The following is a 19448-nucleotide window of genomic DNA, read 5'->3' as shown; positions in this document are numbered from 1 at the left end:
TTGTTCACCCATGAACACCTTACAGATGAGATTGTGAGCCTTCATTGCATTGTGGCCACATTGGTGATAGAGCAATAGCACATGAATGTGTTCTTTTGAAAATTTCATATTGTCAGAAATTGCTGATGTGTCTATTTCCAATGAAATATGTGAGGAAATGTCCTTAGGTTACTCTACTTATATATCCACATTGAATGTCTCAAAACATTTTTTTCTGTCATTTCTATAAAAAAAATGAAATTTGTAAATTTCAACTTTACAACATGATAGATCTATTGTTATTGTATGATTGCAAATGCAAAAGTGTAAACAAAAAGCTATTGTTGAAGTTACAATAGAAGATTGTAGTAAGTACCATAATAGATTAATAATAAAATTAAAATTTTCATGATGTTGCTAATTGACCTGAATCTCTGCAATTAATTATGTTGTTTTTAAGCTTTTTTAAAAAATAAGAAAGTTTCTTCTATACAGTGGATTTCTTCAGCTCTTAAAGTTTTAAGGACTTACAGCATTGCCCCCAGGAAACATGATTTTTTATCCAGGGCATTTGGTGGCAGGGTGTTTTCTTTCCAATTTCTTAATGTTTCTGTGATACAATCTAATCTTCTCACAAGTGTTAGTTGATGCTACATACTCAAAACAATTGATCCATCAATTTTTTGTAAATTGGAATTTTGGAATTAAACTCTGTTTTTACCCAAATGATTTACTTTCTCTTTATCATTTCTCAAAATATTAAAAATTGTTGGCATTTTCCATTTTATGGTGTGATTAATATACTTTGCAAGACATAATGGTTTGACTGTCAAGAGATTAGAAAGATGGAGAGCAAGTTCTCTCATTTCCATCAATTAGGAAACTTTTATGTTTCATTTAGCATTGATTATAATAATTACAGTAAACTCCCGATTATCCGTGTGCAGATTATCCGGTTTGCAGATTATCTGTGCATGAATTTAATTTTAAAAAAATTTAATGAAGGTAATGATTTGATTAAATTTTGGGAAAAAATGACAATACTGGATGTGATACATGGTGTAACAAAATAAAGCCAATAACTTTTTATTAAATTTTTTAGTAGCTGTATTTATGTTTAATAGGTGGTCGTCTCTTTAATCCGAAAAGTTCGGTAGACTGTCTTACAGCTAAACAGGCTTAAAAACTTTTTTATTGGTTTTTCATCAAATGCATTTCGGACCAGTTTTATGAGTCCTGGTCCCTCATCAGTGCTACAGGAAACAAAGGTTTTTTAACGTGAGTGCCGCGAGTACTAAAATAATAAAAAATAATTAATAATTAATAATTAAAAAATCCTTGTTTTTTTAAGAATGTTTTTTAAAGGATTTTTTGTAAATCTTATTATTTTAGTACTCGCGGCACTCATGTTAAAAAATTTTTGTTTCCTGTAGCACTGATGAGGGACCAGGACTCATAAAACTGGTTCGAAATGCATTTGATGAAAAACCAATAAAAAAGTTTTTAAGCCTGTTTAGCTGTAAGACAGTCTACCGAATTTTTCGGATTAAAGAGACGACCACCTATTAAAGCCAATAACACTCGTTCGATCGTGGAGGAAAATTCTACCAAATGTAGAAGGTGATTTTTTGGATTCTATCAAGCCCGAGACAAGTGAAACAGTATCTGAAATAAGTGAGCTAAGTGCAAATTTACATGGCTTTGAAAATGTTGATAGAGAAAATATTGAGGAGTGGTTAGAACATGATTCATGTGATGGAGGTTTTCAAATAATGAGTGATGCGGATATTATTTCCAATCTCATTCAACCAGAAGAGCAAGAGAATGAAGCTGAAAGTAGAGAAGAAGAAATTATCAATCGCATTAGTCACAACATGGCCCTGAATTCTGTTGACACTTTGTTGGAATACATCGACCAATGGGAATTCGAGTATAATGACATAATAGCTCTTAGAAAAATTCGAACTGATATTAAAAAATCATTAAAAGATTTCTGCAAACAAACCAAAATCACAGATTTTCTTAATAATGAGCATTAAACATGTTAAAATAGTTGTCTGCCTTAGAAGTGTATAATACGTTGTATTTTAGAAATAAATAATTATAGTTTGGATTATTCGTGCCACCTCTTCCCACCATTAGCCCGGATAATTGGTAGTTTACTGTATTTAGAAATGCTATTAAGGATTCACAAGTTTTTTTAATGTTTCTAGTTTCTGATTATAAATTTGATTTGAGATTTTCAAATTTGTAGTAACATTTTAGAATTGCATATTCTCCATCCTTCTCATAAATATTTGCAAAAAATTAATAACTAAAAAAAAAGTGTGTATGTTTTCAAGGTTTAAGAGAAAAAATTTATAAAAGTGATTTGGATAGTACATCAAATCTAAATATTTTAACTATATATGGATAATTTTGAAATGTTTTGCATACATATCAAGTTCCTAACCATATAATGTTATATTCTTTGTCAATACACAACAAACCTTAAATCAAAAAGCCATTTATTTTTAACAGACAAAACATTTTTAAGACGATTTAATTTCTTATCATCATCATCAACCTCAGGAAATATTCTATTTAGAATGACTTATTTTCAAACATCTTCAAATTTTTAAAATATTAAACTTGTTCTTTCTTTGTTCTCTTTTTTCTCTTTACTTCTTGAGAATCTTTAGGCATTATTCACTGTATTACTCCCTCTGCATTTACTAACACAAAACAACTTTAAAATCCTAAAGCTCTCTTATAATTATCTCTTTTTTAATTTCCTCTACTTTAAATTCTATGATAAATTTCTATAATTTTTTAGAATTTTTAATTCTTTTATTTTAAAGAAAATTCAGACTTATACTTTTTGTTACTTTCCTGGGAAATTTATTCATTGTATACTCAATTTTTTTAAAAATTCTATTTTAATACAATATTAATTTTGCTTATTTATATTTTGTATATAATTTGACATTTATTATTTTACTTAAAAATATTGTATATTCACTGACAGACAGATGTATTGCCAAGTTATGAAATAACTTATTCTTCTAAACTCACAAGTACTCCATATATGGAATTAAATATTGAAGTTCCTGAAGATGGATTTAAGAATATTAAATACAGAACAGATATTGCAAGAGATGGAAGTGGATTTTCTATTGTAGGAACTCATGTTCATACAGTAAGCATTTAGTTATTTATGCGATTTTGATAAAGGTTAAAGAAAAAACTTAGAACCTTGATTGTTTATAACTAAATATAATTATTAACTAATTAAAAGTATCCTTTAATAACATCTTTAATAACATATAATCATATATTTATACTAATATGCATTATTAATGTTTTATTATCTCAATAATTTAAGAATGTTTTAAAATAACCAAGTGTTGGGAAATTTTAGGATAAACCAGAAGAAGTAAAAGAAAATCTTGCATTAGCATTGAAATTATTATCACCTTTCACAATTTCAATCAAAGGATATGAAGATTTAAAATATTCAATGGAAATAGTAGAGAAACTTCATCCTAGGCTTACCCTTCTATCACATAAAATAGAAGCTATGATGAAAGATCGCAATCATCCTATAAATGTTCTTATTAAATCTTTAAGAAAACAGTCAAAGAAACAGGTATTTAATGAAATTTATTTTATATTGAACTGATTATATTTGGCATCTTATATAAATTTATGATACTGCAGGAAGAATTTTATAGAAATGTAATTGAAAAATTGAAAGAAAATAGAAAAGAAATCCGTGAATTGCTTTATCCATTTATACAACCAACTGTTGAAATGATTAATAATATAAGAAGAGAAGCAGCTGAACGTACAAAACAAGCACAAGAAGATTATGAATCTTTCACAGTTGCAGGTAAATATAAATATTCAAGAATTTCTTATATGTTGATAATTTTTAATTTTTTAAAACATTGAATAAATTTGGAAAGTTCTATAAACATCAAATAGAATTATTTTAAAAACTTTGTAAAAAAAAACAGCAGAAAATTTGAAAATTTAATGATAAAAATCTATAATGCCTGTATCAAATTATTTGTTTAGAAAAAAAAAGACTACTTTTAAAATATATAAATAATAAAACAATGGGATCGGTATACTTATAAAATGCTAAAAATAAAGGAATTATCTTTAGTTTTAAAAACAAGTAAAAACTACTTTCTTATTCCGACTTCGAGGAAACGATACAACTTTAAATGAACAAGTCAATGATGTAAAAAAGACCTCAGTATTTTATCATTACCAGTTTTATTTTATCCTTTTTATAATTCACAAAGTCCAAAAAAAAAAAAAAAAAAAAAGACTACTTTTACCAAATATATGATTTTTTTTCATTTTTGCCTATTAACATTTCTGAAGATGGGTTGTAGGAACCTGAAAGTGCTAGTATGATAAAGATATAAACCTTGGAAAAAGCAGTTTTATTTATTTAATGTTTTTTTGAGTAATATAAAAATTTTGAGAAATAAAAATAGTCAAACAATACTGTAAAAAAGAAAAATTTATAAAATTTACATTAAATGGTTTATTAAATTTTATGATGTGAACTCATGACAAAGTAAAACATTTTCTATCTTGCAACTGAAATCTTCAATAATCAAATTTATGATTATATTTCAGGTTTATTTATTAAGGCTCATTAAGTAATGCTATATGGCATGTGATTACTACCCCAGCAATATAAACATAACACAAAACACATGACCAAAAATAAAATCAATAAAATACATGTATAAAATTTATAAAATTTGTATAATATATAAAAATTAAAAATATAAGATAAAACATGTATATATATATATATATATTACAATAATAAATTATAAGTCATTTTTTTACTTAAATTTAAAATAAATAAAATTAAAAACATAAGAAGAACTTCATATTTAAAGTTGCTATAAGAGCAGGGCCAACAAGAACTTGTATGATTGTATGAGGTCTGGGGGTAAAGCAGGTAGAGTAGGAAAAGAAAAAAAAAAGGCTAAAAAACCTTTTTTTTTTCTTTTTGAACAAATGAAATATTTAAAATGTTTATTTATTAATAAAAAGCAATTAATAATTAATAAGCAATAAATAAAGATTTCATTTTCTGTTATAAAAATAACGTTAATTTTATATTGATAATCTACCACTATGAGGACCCTAAATTTTCTCTGTGTCCAGGAAAAGATTTTCATTCCCCTCCCTTTCAATGGTGCCATGTAAAATGTAATAATAAAAAAACAACTGTCTATATCAGTGGTTCCCAACTTATTTTAATTACAGAACCTTTTCATATTAATAGAAAGTTTCGAAACCTGACAATCTTTACTGATTATAAATAAAAATAACAAATCAAAAATAATTTTTTAACATAAAAAAACAGATTAATAATGGAAAAGCAAATGATATTAATTTAAACTAGTAATTAATGTGAAGGATTAATTTTTGTAGATGATTTCATCAGCACATGTAGTAGGAATTCAACTGAGAGAATCAAATGCATTTGATTTTTTTGCATATCTTTAAATAAACACTCAAGTATTTGAGTATTCCTACTTCCTCAGAAACAGTTTCTTGATAGGAATAAATACCTGTACATTAGTTTTTGAATACAAAGAATCAAATACAAGATTTGATTCTCCCATATTAGACTCAATAAGTTTTATTTTCGACAAATGTGAGTCTGTGCATAGGTTCCTATTCCTATAAAATATTAATTTTTGAAAATTTATAAATTTTTTATACATTCGATATTTTAAACTGTTAATTAAAGCTCAAAAACTAATTTTATTACAGAACTTCAAATTTTATCCTGGGGTTCCTTGTGTTCTAAGGAACCCTAACTTGGATTCCTTAGAACACAAGTTAGGAACTGCTAGTCTATACAAAGAAAGACAAAAATTAGGAAGTGCAAGATAAATTTTGAGTTGATCTAGGAGGAACATAGATAAAAGTATTATTGAAGAATATAATCCATTTAAGTATCTATAAAAAAATAGCTAATCAAAATAATTAATGTGTGTAGAGTTTTGAGAATCCCAATCTTATTTGTACCATCTCATTTGAGTCAGTATAAGACAGATGACCTAGCATGCTAAGCAAAAGACCATTTGAAATTTTGTTAAGAAATGAGCTGCTACTGACCATACAGGCAACCAGGGATTGAAAATTAGTGAAAATTGAGGAGGACAAAATTAGATGATAGTGATGTCACAAGATTCTTATTGATCCAAAAAATAATTGTTACACAACTACTCACCACACCAGGATATAGTTAATCACATATTCTGAACCAATTATGGTGTGTAGATAACAAAAACGAACATTTTCAAACCTGTTCTGAGTCCTTCATCAGGCTTTTTAACGTTGCCTCAATGGATCTTTGGAATAAAATTCAAACAAGAGTTCAAATATAAGTTTGAAAAATTATTAAAACCATGTTGCACTTGCGCAGAGAGTTGCCCTACCGAGACTCAATGAATGATTAATCCGTGTTGTCAATCAACTCTTGCCAGGCCAGTGACAAAACCATTTCCTCTTTATAATTTATGCACATAGATGTAAAGCTGGATTTAAAAATGTACACTGCCTCCAACCATCTGAGGTGTTCTGTGGGGGGCATAGTGAGGATGAGTTTGGTCCTCTCTACATATGCAACAGATCTGGACACTGTAGCAAACTTTAACTGGGCCAAACTCATCCTCACTATGCCCCCCACAGAACACCTCAGATGGTTGGAGGCAGTGTACATTTTTAAATCCAGCTTTACATCTATGTGCATAAATTATAAAGAGGAAATGGTTTTGTCACTGACCTGGCAAGAGTTGATTGACAACACGGATTAACCATTCATTGAGTCTCGGTAGGGCAACTCTCTGCGCAAGTGCAACATGGTTTTAATAATTTTTCAAACTTATATTTGAACTCTTGTTTGAATTTTATTCCAAAGATCCATTGAGGCAATGTTAAAAAGCCTGATGAAGGACTCAGAAGGGGTTTGAAAACGTTTGTTTTTGTAATCTGCACACTGTAATTGGTTCAGAATACATGATTAATAATTACAGTATATCACTCAATCTCATGCAACATTGAATAGCAGCAAAAGGTTTATTTAAGAGGAAAAAAACTAATGTTTTTGATCAATTTTAATAATCTTCATCAGGTTAATATTCTAAATATTGAATTAAAAATTTTGTAAATTGTTCAATCACTTCCTATTCATTAAAATAGAAGCAGCCATAGCTTTAACTAGAGAGGTAATATGCAAAAAATGAACCTAAGCATTATAAATTTAAAATAGTGTCAGATTTCTTGGACATTATAATATTCAACTCATATTTCAGCTGGAATAAACCATTTTATAAGCAAGAAATAGGAGTGCTAATGGGGTACCAGCATCAAGCAACCTAGCCGAAAATAGTGGAAGATTGGATGGAAGCACCAGTAACAAAGAAATACAAAAATAATGCAAGCACTTATTTATTGTGACACCACAATGTTTGGGTGCAATTTTAACCATATTTTTAATGTATTTAATTTAAAATATGCATGACTATTGTTAACAAGAAAAGTATGATGTACAGGGGCAAGACCATACTAAAATCAAAGCCTATATTTTAAATTAAATAAATTAAAAATATAGGCTTTGATTTTAGTACTGACTTGCCCCTGTACATCATACTTTTCCTGTTAACAATAGAGTCATGTATCATCTATCTAACTCCATTCAGGAGAAAATTTTTGAATTGAAATAACATGACTTTCAGTCCAAACCAGAAGTTTTTTCAAGTTAATTGGAGCCTCCTGTCCCTAAATTTTTCTATATCTGGTCTCAACTTTCATCTATCTAACTCTGTTTTTAGATTAAGGAAGGACAGACAGGCAGGTGCCAGTTGGAATTAATAGGTCTGCAATTTGAAAATTGTAGCCAGTTAAACTAATTTGAACATACATTAATGATCTAATTATTATTTGAAACAGTGACTTCTCAATAAAGGACTTCATCAAAGCATTTAACACCAATAAAGCAATCATTATTCTCAAAATAGATCAGAAAAGTTCATCAGAATTGAACTTCTTGAATGTAACAGTTTTTTATCAAAAAAGCAATATTGTACCAAAGTGTACAGAAAACTAGATAACATTGATGCATATATTCACTGGTACTCTGTGATTCCATAGCTCATAAGGTGGAAGCATATAGAACCCTACTGAAAAGAGCAGTCACTCACTCAACCTACAATTGGCACAGAAAACAAGATCATGTTTAAAATCAATGCATCATGTATGCACAGGGCTCACAAAAAGTGATATAGGGGTCGGTAAAAGCATATCTAAATCAAACAGATAGACATAAAAGGCAATCTACAATTGAAATAAAAAATAAAGAAGTTAGAAAACATTGCATAGCATCAGGCAAAACTATAACAGCGATGATAACACTGCTAGTGAAAAAATATATCTAAGTAATGATTAAAATATTACTCTTGATCATACAGATAATAAGAACAGACAGTGGCAAAAGTTAAAAAGCTGGGAATCTATGTGATCAGATTAAGCAAATTGAGTAACAAATTTTTCTACACAGGTTCCATTTACAGATCAGTGAGTCTCAGTCAAAGAGCATTTTGAATCTATTATCTGATATCCCATGAACAACATGATCTTAATGTAATGGGTCCTAGAGAAAGAAGAAGTATGTTGGAAGCAGCCCATAGTACTTAGAAGCTGGTATGGCATTAAAAATATAAGAGTTCTGGAACAGTGTTTCATCTAAAAAGCATCTAAACATCATTAATGCTCAAGACTGGAAAAACTGAAGACCAGATGGATGGGAGTACTAGAAACAAGAAATTGGGAGGATATAGTTAACACTTGCAGACAAAAAATGAAGGAGGCTCTTTGATATAAATGTGAAAAATTAATATTTTTAGCTGATCTAAGATGTTAATACTATACATGTGTGGGGTTTGATTTTAACAAATTAGAATGAAAATGTATTGTTTGACCCATAAAAAACAATATAAAATGTTCAAATTTAGTTGGAACAGTGACTTATATTTATTGAGAAACTAAAGCTGTCTAAAACAGGACAAAAATGTTCCTTTGTGGTAAATTTAAATAGTTGGCTACCTGAAATTAAGCATTTAATACAAATAATTTTTAAAGACACAATCTATGGGTTATCCTCATGAACTTATAGTATGTACATAAATACATATACAGTAGAGCATCATTTATCCGAATCAATTGGGGACTGGGGTTGTTCAGATAATCGATTATATATGAAAAAATATATTAACTTACCCCATGTTGAAATTTTTCTCCACTGCCTGTCGCTATGCATTGAATTTTTGTCGATGTTAAGCCTAATGTAAATTTTTTTAAATAATAATTGTGGCTATTGTATCATTAAAAATTATTTCTTTATTTTGTACAAACAAAATAAATATATTGAAAAATATAAAAACAAAATAATTATATTTTGGAAGTTAATCTAGTATCAAAAACATTCGATTCAGCACGATACAATCTGACTGGAACACTTTTGGTTAACTGACGTTTCGGTTTATCAGCTTTTGGATAAATGACGCTCTACTGTATATGTTTTTGATCTTGGGATAGTTTTTAAACATTAATAAAAAATAGTTATAACTTAAACTTATATTTGTATTTTTACAGCAAATGCTTTCAGAAACATTGACTATCAAGGGTATGTCAATAAAGCAGTCACACAGATTCCTCAAGAATCCATTGAAGCTATTAAATCCTACATTACAAGTCGTGAAAATAACATTGTAAAGTACCATTATAGTGGGCCCCATCCATTCTATTGGCCAAATCTGTTTGAGGTAAATATGTTTCAGAAATTTATAGTTAACAGAATGTTTACTTAATGATTTCTTTAAAATTTATTCTTAAGAGTGCACAGAGTTTTTTTATTAATAAAATCAATGAATGATCACAGTTAATGGTTTTCAAACAGTTTGTTAATTTTATATTGCTTAAATTAATCATTTTCTTTCATCACAATTAGAATATCTTTTCATAATGTGTTTTTCATTATTTATATATTCATTTTTTATAATGAATATAAATGACATTTTGAAATTAATTTAAGCTGTATTGATTTTCCAATTTCTGTATCTACAGACATAAATGCAATAATTTAGTAATACTTTCTCTTCATATGTTATAGAAATTATGCTATAATGAAATTAAAGAAAGAAAAAATATTCACCAATGTTTTATAATTTTTTATATGCATTATACAAGTATAAAGGGTTTTATTGCAGAATAGTTTATAAAGTGACAGAAAGACATTTTTAAAAAACAGCAATTTTACTAAGAATATCATGAAGTAATGCATATATATCATGTATTATATTTATAGAGTAAATAAATCCTTAGTTTGGTTTTAAACCAAGCTAAAGCTTTCTTTCAACATCCAGAAGTTTCTGGAAATAAGAGATTAATGCATTGGTCTGTAAAGAAACTATGTGGGACACTAATGTAACCATGGATTTTATAGTGTTATTTCCTAAACAAGAAGAAATATGAATCCTTTTTGACTTGTTCAATATGTTGTTACTTTTAAAAATATGTTGTTAGTGCATAATTTTATTAAAGTTTATGTTAATTCATATCAATTTGAGATTAAATATAGTTAAAATGTTTTCTCTACATCTCCTTACAATAAATTGAGTCTAAAATGCTCATTAAAATAAAGTCTTTGGAGATTCACGAAGTAAATATTTCTGAAACCAAATTCAAATCATAAGATCATTCATTCAAAAATAATTCAAAAAGAAAAGTTTTTTAAAGTTAAACAAATCTAATGTTTTCTTTTAATATGGTGTGTAGAGAAATATTGTTTTGTTAAAGTAGGATTGATAGATCTAGCAATTCTAAGGGTATGCCTATTTTATATTATTGTTTAAAAATATATTATTTAATATTCTTACTCTTTTATTTTTTAGCTTCCTCAACCATGGGAAGGAACTTATAGAAGTCCAGTTTTCTATCTCTTGCCTCATTTAAATAAAGAAATTCTTTTTAAAAGGAGATATCTTGTATCACCATTTCATAAAACAGCTATGATATTTGGTACAAGCCATATGTATACTTTTGATGGAAAAATGTATGAATTTCCAGATATTCCAGGTCCAGACTGTACTTATATGTTGGCTCATGATGTCAGAGAATCAACATTCTCAGTTCTTTTATCTGAACAAAAACTTCATATATTATTCCCTGAAGTAACTGTAACTCTTGATAGAGATAATAAAATATATTTAAATAATAGCCGTCAAGAAAGCGGAGCACCAATAGAAACTCCAAATGGGTGAGTTATTTTGAAAAAAATATAAAAATTTATTAGTGTCAATGCTTAAATTTATTTACACATTCTTTTAGAAAAGTATCTGTTACTCGTGAAGGTGGCATCGTATCTATAAATTCTATTGGCTTAAAGGTTCTTTGTGATTCTCAGAGATCATTTTGCATTTTTATACTTGATCCTTTATATCATAGTGGAACAATAGGCTTATTTGGAAATGCAGATGGTGAAGCCTATAATGACTTTTCTGTAAGTAAATTATGCATCTTTTAAAATTCAATATAATTTTATAACATCATTCTAAATTATTTAAATTTTATTTCCTCAGTTACCTGATGGTAAACATGTTGAAACATCAGCCGAGTTGGCTCGTGGTTATGAAGTCAGTAATCGCAAACGCTGTAGAAATATTCAAGACAAACAAAAGCCAGAGTTTACTAAAGATACTCAGACCCGTTGTTCAGGCCAATTCCCACATGGTTCAACAGCTTGTACAGCACTTTTAGGTATTGAAGAAGATTTATTTTTAGAAGCATGTCGATGGGATGTTTCTCAAGGAAAGGACGTATGCATTAGTCCTGATGCACTTGCTGGTTATTGTACTGTTCGAGGAATGAAATTCCCCCCATGCTGTGAGTTTGGCTCTAACTTATATTAATTTTCAAAAGTAATTCTTCCTAAAAATTTAATTTTTCTTTCTAGCATCTAAACCTAGTTGGTATCTGAAAACTGTTAATTCTGCTAAAAAACTGGAAGTAATATTAGTAATTGAAGAATATCACAAGATGTTTACTTCAGGACTAAAAGGTTTAGATAGCTTATTTTCAGCTATACATGATGAATTTAAAAAGAATGGATATGAAAGTATTGTATTCAGTGTAATTGGATATGGTGGCAAACACATTCATTGGGATCCTCACATTTATACACCAGACAGGTAAGATATTTAATAAGGAGACAAATTTGATAATTACACAGAAAAACTCATTATTTTTATAAACTTTTTCAGTAATATTTGGCATTCAAAAGCAGAATTAATTTCTCATTTGGAAAACATACTTAAATTTGAAGGAGAGCACAAAGGAAATACTCTTGAAGCAATTAAATATGCAACAACAATCTTACCATTTGATATGCAATCTTCCAGGATCATGCTTCTCTTTACTGATCATGATATTAATGTAGGTCATATTTTATTATTATTCATTTAATAGTTTATAAAATAGATAAGTAAATAATATTCTGGAAGAAAATTTATCATTTAACTTAATTATAATTATTAAATTTAATAAGAGATGGTGCCTAATGACTCTCTCTCTAGTGACAAATTATTTATTAATTAATCATAATCGTAGAAAGTAGCCAGATGTAATCTGTTAGTTGTTTGGCTCTACAAATTTATCGGGTTTTGTGATGTTTGTTTATGTATATATATATATACCATGCCAGGAGTTGAGCAATGGCCAGCTGAGTGACATGAGTAAGAGTTTGCAGGATGAGGGTGCTGAAGGCATTCCCAGTTGGCACCATAAGTAACCATATCCAGGGCCAGTTTTGATAGGTGTGCAGTGCATGCATGCATGCATGCAGGCGGCCAAATTCCTAGGGCAGCCAATAATGCGCTTTAAAAAATAAAATTCAAATATAATTTAATATTATTTTAATATAGTAGTCAGAAATGAAATAATTTGATGTTTGCATGATGACTGATGATATAGCTATGCAGTTTTTGGATATAAATATGCCAAAGTATACATTTAAGTGTTTTGCATCAGAAAACTTAAAAGTACAAGCAACAGGTGAGGGGGATTCATCCATTACACCAGGAAAAAATTCATCAGAGGAATTCTGTAATCACTATGATTGTTTCTCATTTCATCCCAACAGAGTTCTATGTGTTGTTTTCAGTTACAATACTGGATTTTGATCATTACGATTCATGCAAATGACAATTTATTTTATTTTATCACACCTGTTTTATAGTTTTTATCATTTTGTACTCATTATACTAATACAGTAGTGTAGAACAGCAATTCTCAAATATATGATTGCAACTTGCAAGCAAACTCATCAATTCTTATATGGTTTTGTATAAACTTTTTATAAACATTATTCCTCTCCTTAAAAACTTTCAAAATGTAAACAACACTTGAATCATTGCCAATCACAAACAAAAATATGGGTTAGTGGATTTTTATGTGTTTGTTAACAATGTCATATTCTAATATAGTAGTAATCCAGGATGCTCTCTTGTGGGCATTTTATCAGCAGTGGTGTCATTCCATGATATAAATAATAAAATTCATATAAATAACAAATTCCTATTATAAATAATAATAATAATAATAATATATACTGTTATAAATAAATTATACTATTAATAATACTAAATAATAGCTGAAAATCATCGCAGGGATGTTCCTAGTGCATGTTCTAGGCACTCCGTGACAGATGACAGATATACAAACAGTGGGATCAATGGCTTATATAAGTAGATATGTTAGGCTCAAAGACCAAAAATGCTCATTGAGCAAAAAAAATGACCACAACATGTTGTGGCTAACTCAAAATGACCACAAAGCAAAATTTGCATTGTGGCTTTCATGATATGCATTGTGATGATTAAGAAAAGCCATAACACATTCTGAACTTTACCTGATGTAACCACGATACAATGGACAGGTTGAAATTGGTTCAAATGTTTTAGTTAGAGTGCCTGATGTTAATCAGGGACATGCAGCTCCCAGAAATGTTTTAGCTGTTGTTATGAGCATTAATCCATCAGGTCTCTATCAGTTAGGAAAACAAGGGTTTTCTTTATTGACTTTATGCTTGTAATGAATTTACAATTTCTGACAGTTACTTTATTAACATTCAGGATGTATCCTCAACTTCATTAACACTTCACTCAGCATTCATGTTAACACCTGGAAGTAGGTAAGGGTTTATAATGTGTCACTGTAAAAGATACTGTATTGATAAAAAATGCAAATGTCATTCAAAGAACATAAAATGCAACTCAAAATATCATGGTAATAGTTTTTGTAAAAATAAATCACTCTGCAACATTCTTGATTCTCACAAAAAAGGACTGATTTAATAAAAGTTCCTGACAAAGTAATCATTTTTAGTAAATTAGTTGTTTGAAAATGTTGACATCTCGAGCACCGCAACAGATTTTCAGGAATGATTAAATGTTGAAAGGTAACCAAGTTACATTTCTGTATGTGGTGAATAATTTTGTTACCTACTTATATAAGATAATTGAAGATACATAAATCATAATGAAAAAGAAAGTTAGTATCTTCATTAGCACTGAGTTCAGCGTTAATTCAATTTTTCTTATCTCGCAAGCACTTTCAATGATTCTAAGTTCATCATCCTTGGGCGAAAAAGAACGAATTTGAAGAAAATTTTTCTATTTCTATAAAAAGAAAGTTTTATTTTCTTATCATCACTTTGTTATTAGTTAACATCCAGAACTTGTGGTGGCTTTTAACTATAATAAATCCATCACACAGTGGTTTTTAACTTTAGCAGCTGATTTTTATATTATCGTGTAGAGTACATCAAGCAACTACTAGTGCATGTAGATTGACCTTTAGCACTTTTAAGCAAAACAAAACAAAAAAAAACAAATGTGTATTTTCTCCATATATTTTATTTCTTTGAAATTTTTTAAGTATGAAAATTAAATTTCTAGGAAAACTTGTAGAACTAATGTTGTTCAGCACTAAAAATTGTAAACAAAAATGTTTCGAGGCTAGAGCCCATATTTTAAAGTTAGAAACCACTGTATATCGTATCACCCTCTATCATGGTTCACCAACTAACATTCAGAATGTGTTATGGCTTTTCTTAATCACCACAAAGCATAGTGGTCAAATATAATAAAAGCCAAGACACGAATTTCGCTTTGTGGCCAGTTTAAGTTAGCCACAACACGTTGTGGTCGTGTTTTTCACTGAATGAGCATTTTTGGTCTTTGAGCCTAACATATATAAAAGAACAAATTATCTCAGAACAATAATTGTAAGAAAAAAAGAAAATATGTTGCAGAATTTTAAAAATATGGATTTCTGCATAAGGAAGTTAATGGTGAGCACCTACCATTTTGCAAAACTTTTACAGGTTTCAGACTCTTAGAGCATGTTTGATAGAATAAGGCAACACAACAGATGGACAATCTGCCAAGTGAAAGATGCCTCCTAGTAGGACTTTCTATGGGAAAATGGTTTTTATTTTGGTTTCAGACGTGGAGTTTCTAGCACAGGTACTTTACAAACCCACAACCAATTACTAATGTTCTATCCACTTAGCCATCAACTTCTACCACCAATTACTAATGTTCTATCCACTTAGCCATCAACTTTACCTGTGGCCAAGTGGATATTTTAAAGATATTTGAAACAAATCATCCAATGTACAGCACATCAAAAAAGCCATTATATTTTTTAAAAAACTGTCCAACTCCCTTAAAAAATCTTTATTATTGAAACAAAGTATAAATTGAAACAATGCTTTTAAAGATTAATAATTGGAAACAACAGTGAAAAAGTGGACAAATGACAAAGCTTGCAGATAGGAAAACAGCACTCTTGAAAAGCTAATTGTCTGTGCAAGAAACAGGTGGTTGAGAGCTCTGGTATTTTAAACATTGCTTAAAAATTTATGAAATATTGAGAATGATCTTTCACTGATGTGTGTGATTAGTGAAAGACTAATATTTTCAATAATTTAAAAAATATATAAATATAACAAACATCTCAATGCCTGATATTCATTATGATGCAATTTTTAATAAAACTGTTTTTACTTTTACATTTCAAGACATAATGAGGATAAACTTATTAAAATATAACAAACATCGCAAAGCCCCTATATCAGGCTTTGTGGTGTTGTACCATGGCAGTAGGAGTTGTCCCCAGCCAGTGCTGTGATTAACCACATAAGGTTATATTTAAAGTTCAAATGCGTCTGGAAACGAAAGCTTGCTTGGAGTTCAGGTGGTGGAACTGGCAAAGTAAACGGAGGCTGTGGGTTCAACCCCCACCCTGGGTCAGAACCATCTGGAAGAAAAGAACTAAATTATTTAATAAATTATTAATATTATAATTCGATTTTCAATGTTCAATGTTCAAATTTGAAAAAATAATATAATTATTAATTTAGTTAAGAGATGGTGCCTAAAGTCTACCTCTCTAGTTGCAAATTACTTTGTGTTAATCTTTAAATTAGTGGAATTATAGCCCGAACATTTAGGTGATCGTTTGATGAAGTTTAAAGAAATATATCAGCTTTCTTTTTTTCAAATTTCTCATAAATGCCTATAACCCTTTAGGATCCACTCTTGGATGTGTCAGTGTAGTCCCTTTACTTTTGTTAAATTATTTTGAAACCAAAATTAAACTACATATAGTTCTTTAAAATAGTTTATTAATTTATTTTTATTATAATATAAGCTATGAATTTTTCTGATGCTTTTGGATGTTTCATCAGGGCCGGCCATCGGGGGGGTGCGGCGGATGCTACGCACCGGGGCCCCGCGATTGAGGGGGCCCCAACATTATCAAGAATGCAGTATTTTTAGTAATTTTTCTGAAGTAATTAATGTATTAGCAAGAACAAAATCACGCTTTAAATAAACATGCATTAATATATGTTCGTGTTTGTAAATTTTTTTATTTTAGAAAAACATTTGGGCCCAAATAGTTTCTTGCACCCGGGCCCCTTTATCGAGAAGGCCGGCCCTGTGTTTCATGTTTACCTTCAAGAAACTCATACATTGGAAAGTTGGTTGAAAACTTCACAACATACTTTTAATTTTTAAAACAAATCTAAAAAAATATCAAATCAAAAATGGTCTTATAATTTATATTATTAATTATTATTGAATATTTCCTATGTATATAATTATATACCATTATCATTAATACATAGAATATAAAATGTTGATAAGAAAGAAATAAATAAATATTATTCTTAAAGAAAAGTTATATAAGAAAAAGTTATAATGAGGATAAGCTTATTAAAAATAGTTATGTCTTATAATGCAAAAGTAGAAACAGTTTTATTAAAAACTGCATCATAATGAAATTATAGATTCAAGATTACAGTAATTTTTCTTTACTTCAAATACTATATATCAAGCACACTATTGTACAAGTTGGGAAGTTGCTTCAAAGACTAATACTGCACAGTTCTTATACTCGTATTAATGATGGACTGCATTTTCATTTTGCATAGAATTTAGTTATTGCCCAAAAAATAATAACATATAATAATATGCTAATAGTACCAATGCAAGCAAACATTAATTACTAGTAAAATAAATGTTTTTAATAGCATGTAAGGTAAAATTCTGCAGTATACTTAATTAATTTTAAGCAAAGTTAATGTTTTACATTTTGAATTTATAATTGCATTACAATATGATTTTTAATCAAACTGTCTTAGCATTAAATAGATGATAAAATAAAATTCTAAGTGAAGAAACAGTGATTTGATTAGAAAAACTTAAAAATTAGTTAAATGTAGCAGTTACTATATTATCATTTCTAATTCTTGTCAACATATTCTAAATTTACAGTTCTCAAATTGCAATTCAATTTCAATTTAAAGAACTTCCTAGGCCAAAAATTACATGAAAAATTGCCTTATTAAATTATCTTGTAATATCATCTATATATTAATATCTAAATTTTCTGATACATATGTATTTTTTCAGTCATATAATTCAATAATCAGATTATTGAAATCATTATGTTTTAACTTTATGTGATATTTGTTATAATTACAATGTAATGCTTATTTTTTATCTAAATTTGATTTCAGACCTATCTGGGTGGATTGAAACTACAGTATCTGACAGATCTACTGCACAAGTACAGTCTTACACTTTACACCTTTTCTCATTTTGAGTCAGTTGATAAGGGAAAGAAAGTTTTTGGTCTAAAATCCAATGGACAAGTGTTTCCTCAAGGAAAAAGAGAATCATATATGGATTATCCAGAATCGGAGGCTGCTAGATTATCTGCAAACACAGAAGGTTCCATTTTCTTAATGAGATTTGTTGAGGCTAACGAACCTCGACAATTCTTCAAAACTGCAGCAGAACAGTTTTATACAAAAGTTGAGGAAGAGTCTTCAAAGTGTAGAAAATGCATATGGAAATTAAACCATTGGTGGGACATTCAGAATGAATGTAGTGTTGCCAATGAATGTAAAAACAAGTGAAGTAGAATCAAAACTTCACAACATAGTAAGTTCCCAGAAGCATTTACAGAAGAAGATTTGATATCATTCCAGATTTCTTAAAATAGTTTCAAAATGAACTATTTTAATTTTATATTTGGGAAAAAATTCACAGAAAATTTGAAATTATAAAATGATATATTTTTTAAAATGTTCTCATAAATATCGATCACATTTATTTCATCACCATTTAGTATTAGGAAATATTTGTATTTTTAAAGTTTTTTAAACATTGTAAATTACTTAATGGAATTTACATTAGTTGTGTTGTTTTGTTAATGGATGATCAGAAATAGTTTTTGTAACAGAAAAATGATTTTTATCAGAAATTCAATAAAAGTGTAAGATAAGTACTTTATTAAATGAGTCTACTTACTTAACTTTCTTATCAGTTATATTACATCATAAATAAAACTCATTAGGAAACTATATCATTGATAAACAACAAACTAAACCCGATATGTTAAGCCCAATACACCACCACCTGCCATAAATAATCGGGCTAAATTTTGGATATATAAATTACTTAAATATTATAATTATTAATTTTGATAAGAGATGTCGCCTAACGCCTACCTCTAGTGCCAAATTTATTTCTAATCTTTAATCATATATATCCAAAATTTAGCCCATTATTTATGTCAGGTGATGGTGTATTATATCATTGATTTCTTATGACTAAGCAATTATTTATTGTGACATTTTCACAATGCTGGGTTGCAATTTTTTGTCACAATGTTCTCAATTTTAGTAGTGTCTTGCTGTATATATCATACTTTTTCTATTAATGGAGTCATGCCAATCATCTAACTAACTTCATTTTCAGGAGAAAACTTTTGAATTGAAATAACATGAATTCCGGTCCGAACTGGAAGTTTGT

The 19448-nt window shown here is 28.7% G+C and overlaps 1 protein-coding gene across 1 annotated transcript in view; it reads left to right on the top strand.

The window, feature by feature from the left end:
- The window catches only part of LOC136987426 (uncharacterized), a 77512-nt gene extending 58581 nt beyond the window's left edge, over positions 1 to 18931 (top strand). The window contains exons 27-36 of the mRNA XM_067285161.1: positions 2987 to 3157; positions 3380 to 3607; positions 3679 to 3850; positions 9658 to 9827; positions 10956 to 11320; positions 11392 to 11563; positions 11643 to 11946; positions 12017 to 12251; positions 12324 to 12495; positions 18149 to 18931. Coding sequence (XP_067141262.1) covers positions 2987 to 3157; positions 3380 to 3607; positions 3679 to 3850; positions 9658 to 9827; positions 10956 to 11320; positions 11392 to 11563; positions 11643 to 11946; positions 12017 to 12251; positions 12324 to 12495; positions 18149 to 18550 — 2391 coding nt within the window. The 3' untranslated portion in view covers positions 18551 to 18931. The remainder of the gene's footprint in view (positions 1 to 2986; positions 3158 to 3379; positions 3608 to 3678; positions 3851 to 9657; positions 9828 to 10955; positions 11321 to 11391; positions 11564 to 11642; positions 11947 to 12016; positions 12252 to 12323; positions 12496 to 18148) is intronic.
- The last annotated feature ends 517 nt before the right edge of the window (positions 18932 to 19448 follow it).

This window comes from Centruroides vittatus, unplaced genomic scaffold, assembly GCF_030686945.1.
Source record: "Centruroides vittatus isolate TY-2023 unplaced genomic scaffold, ASM3068694v2 scaffold_2003, whole genome shotgun sequence".
Taxonomy (NCBI): Eukaryota; Metazoa; Arthropoda; class Arachnida; order Scorpiones; family Buthidae; genus Centruroides; species Centruroides vittatus.
The sequence above is the reverse complement of the archived record's forward strand: the minus strand, read 5'-3'. Positions and strand labels throughout refer to the sequence as shown.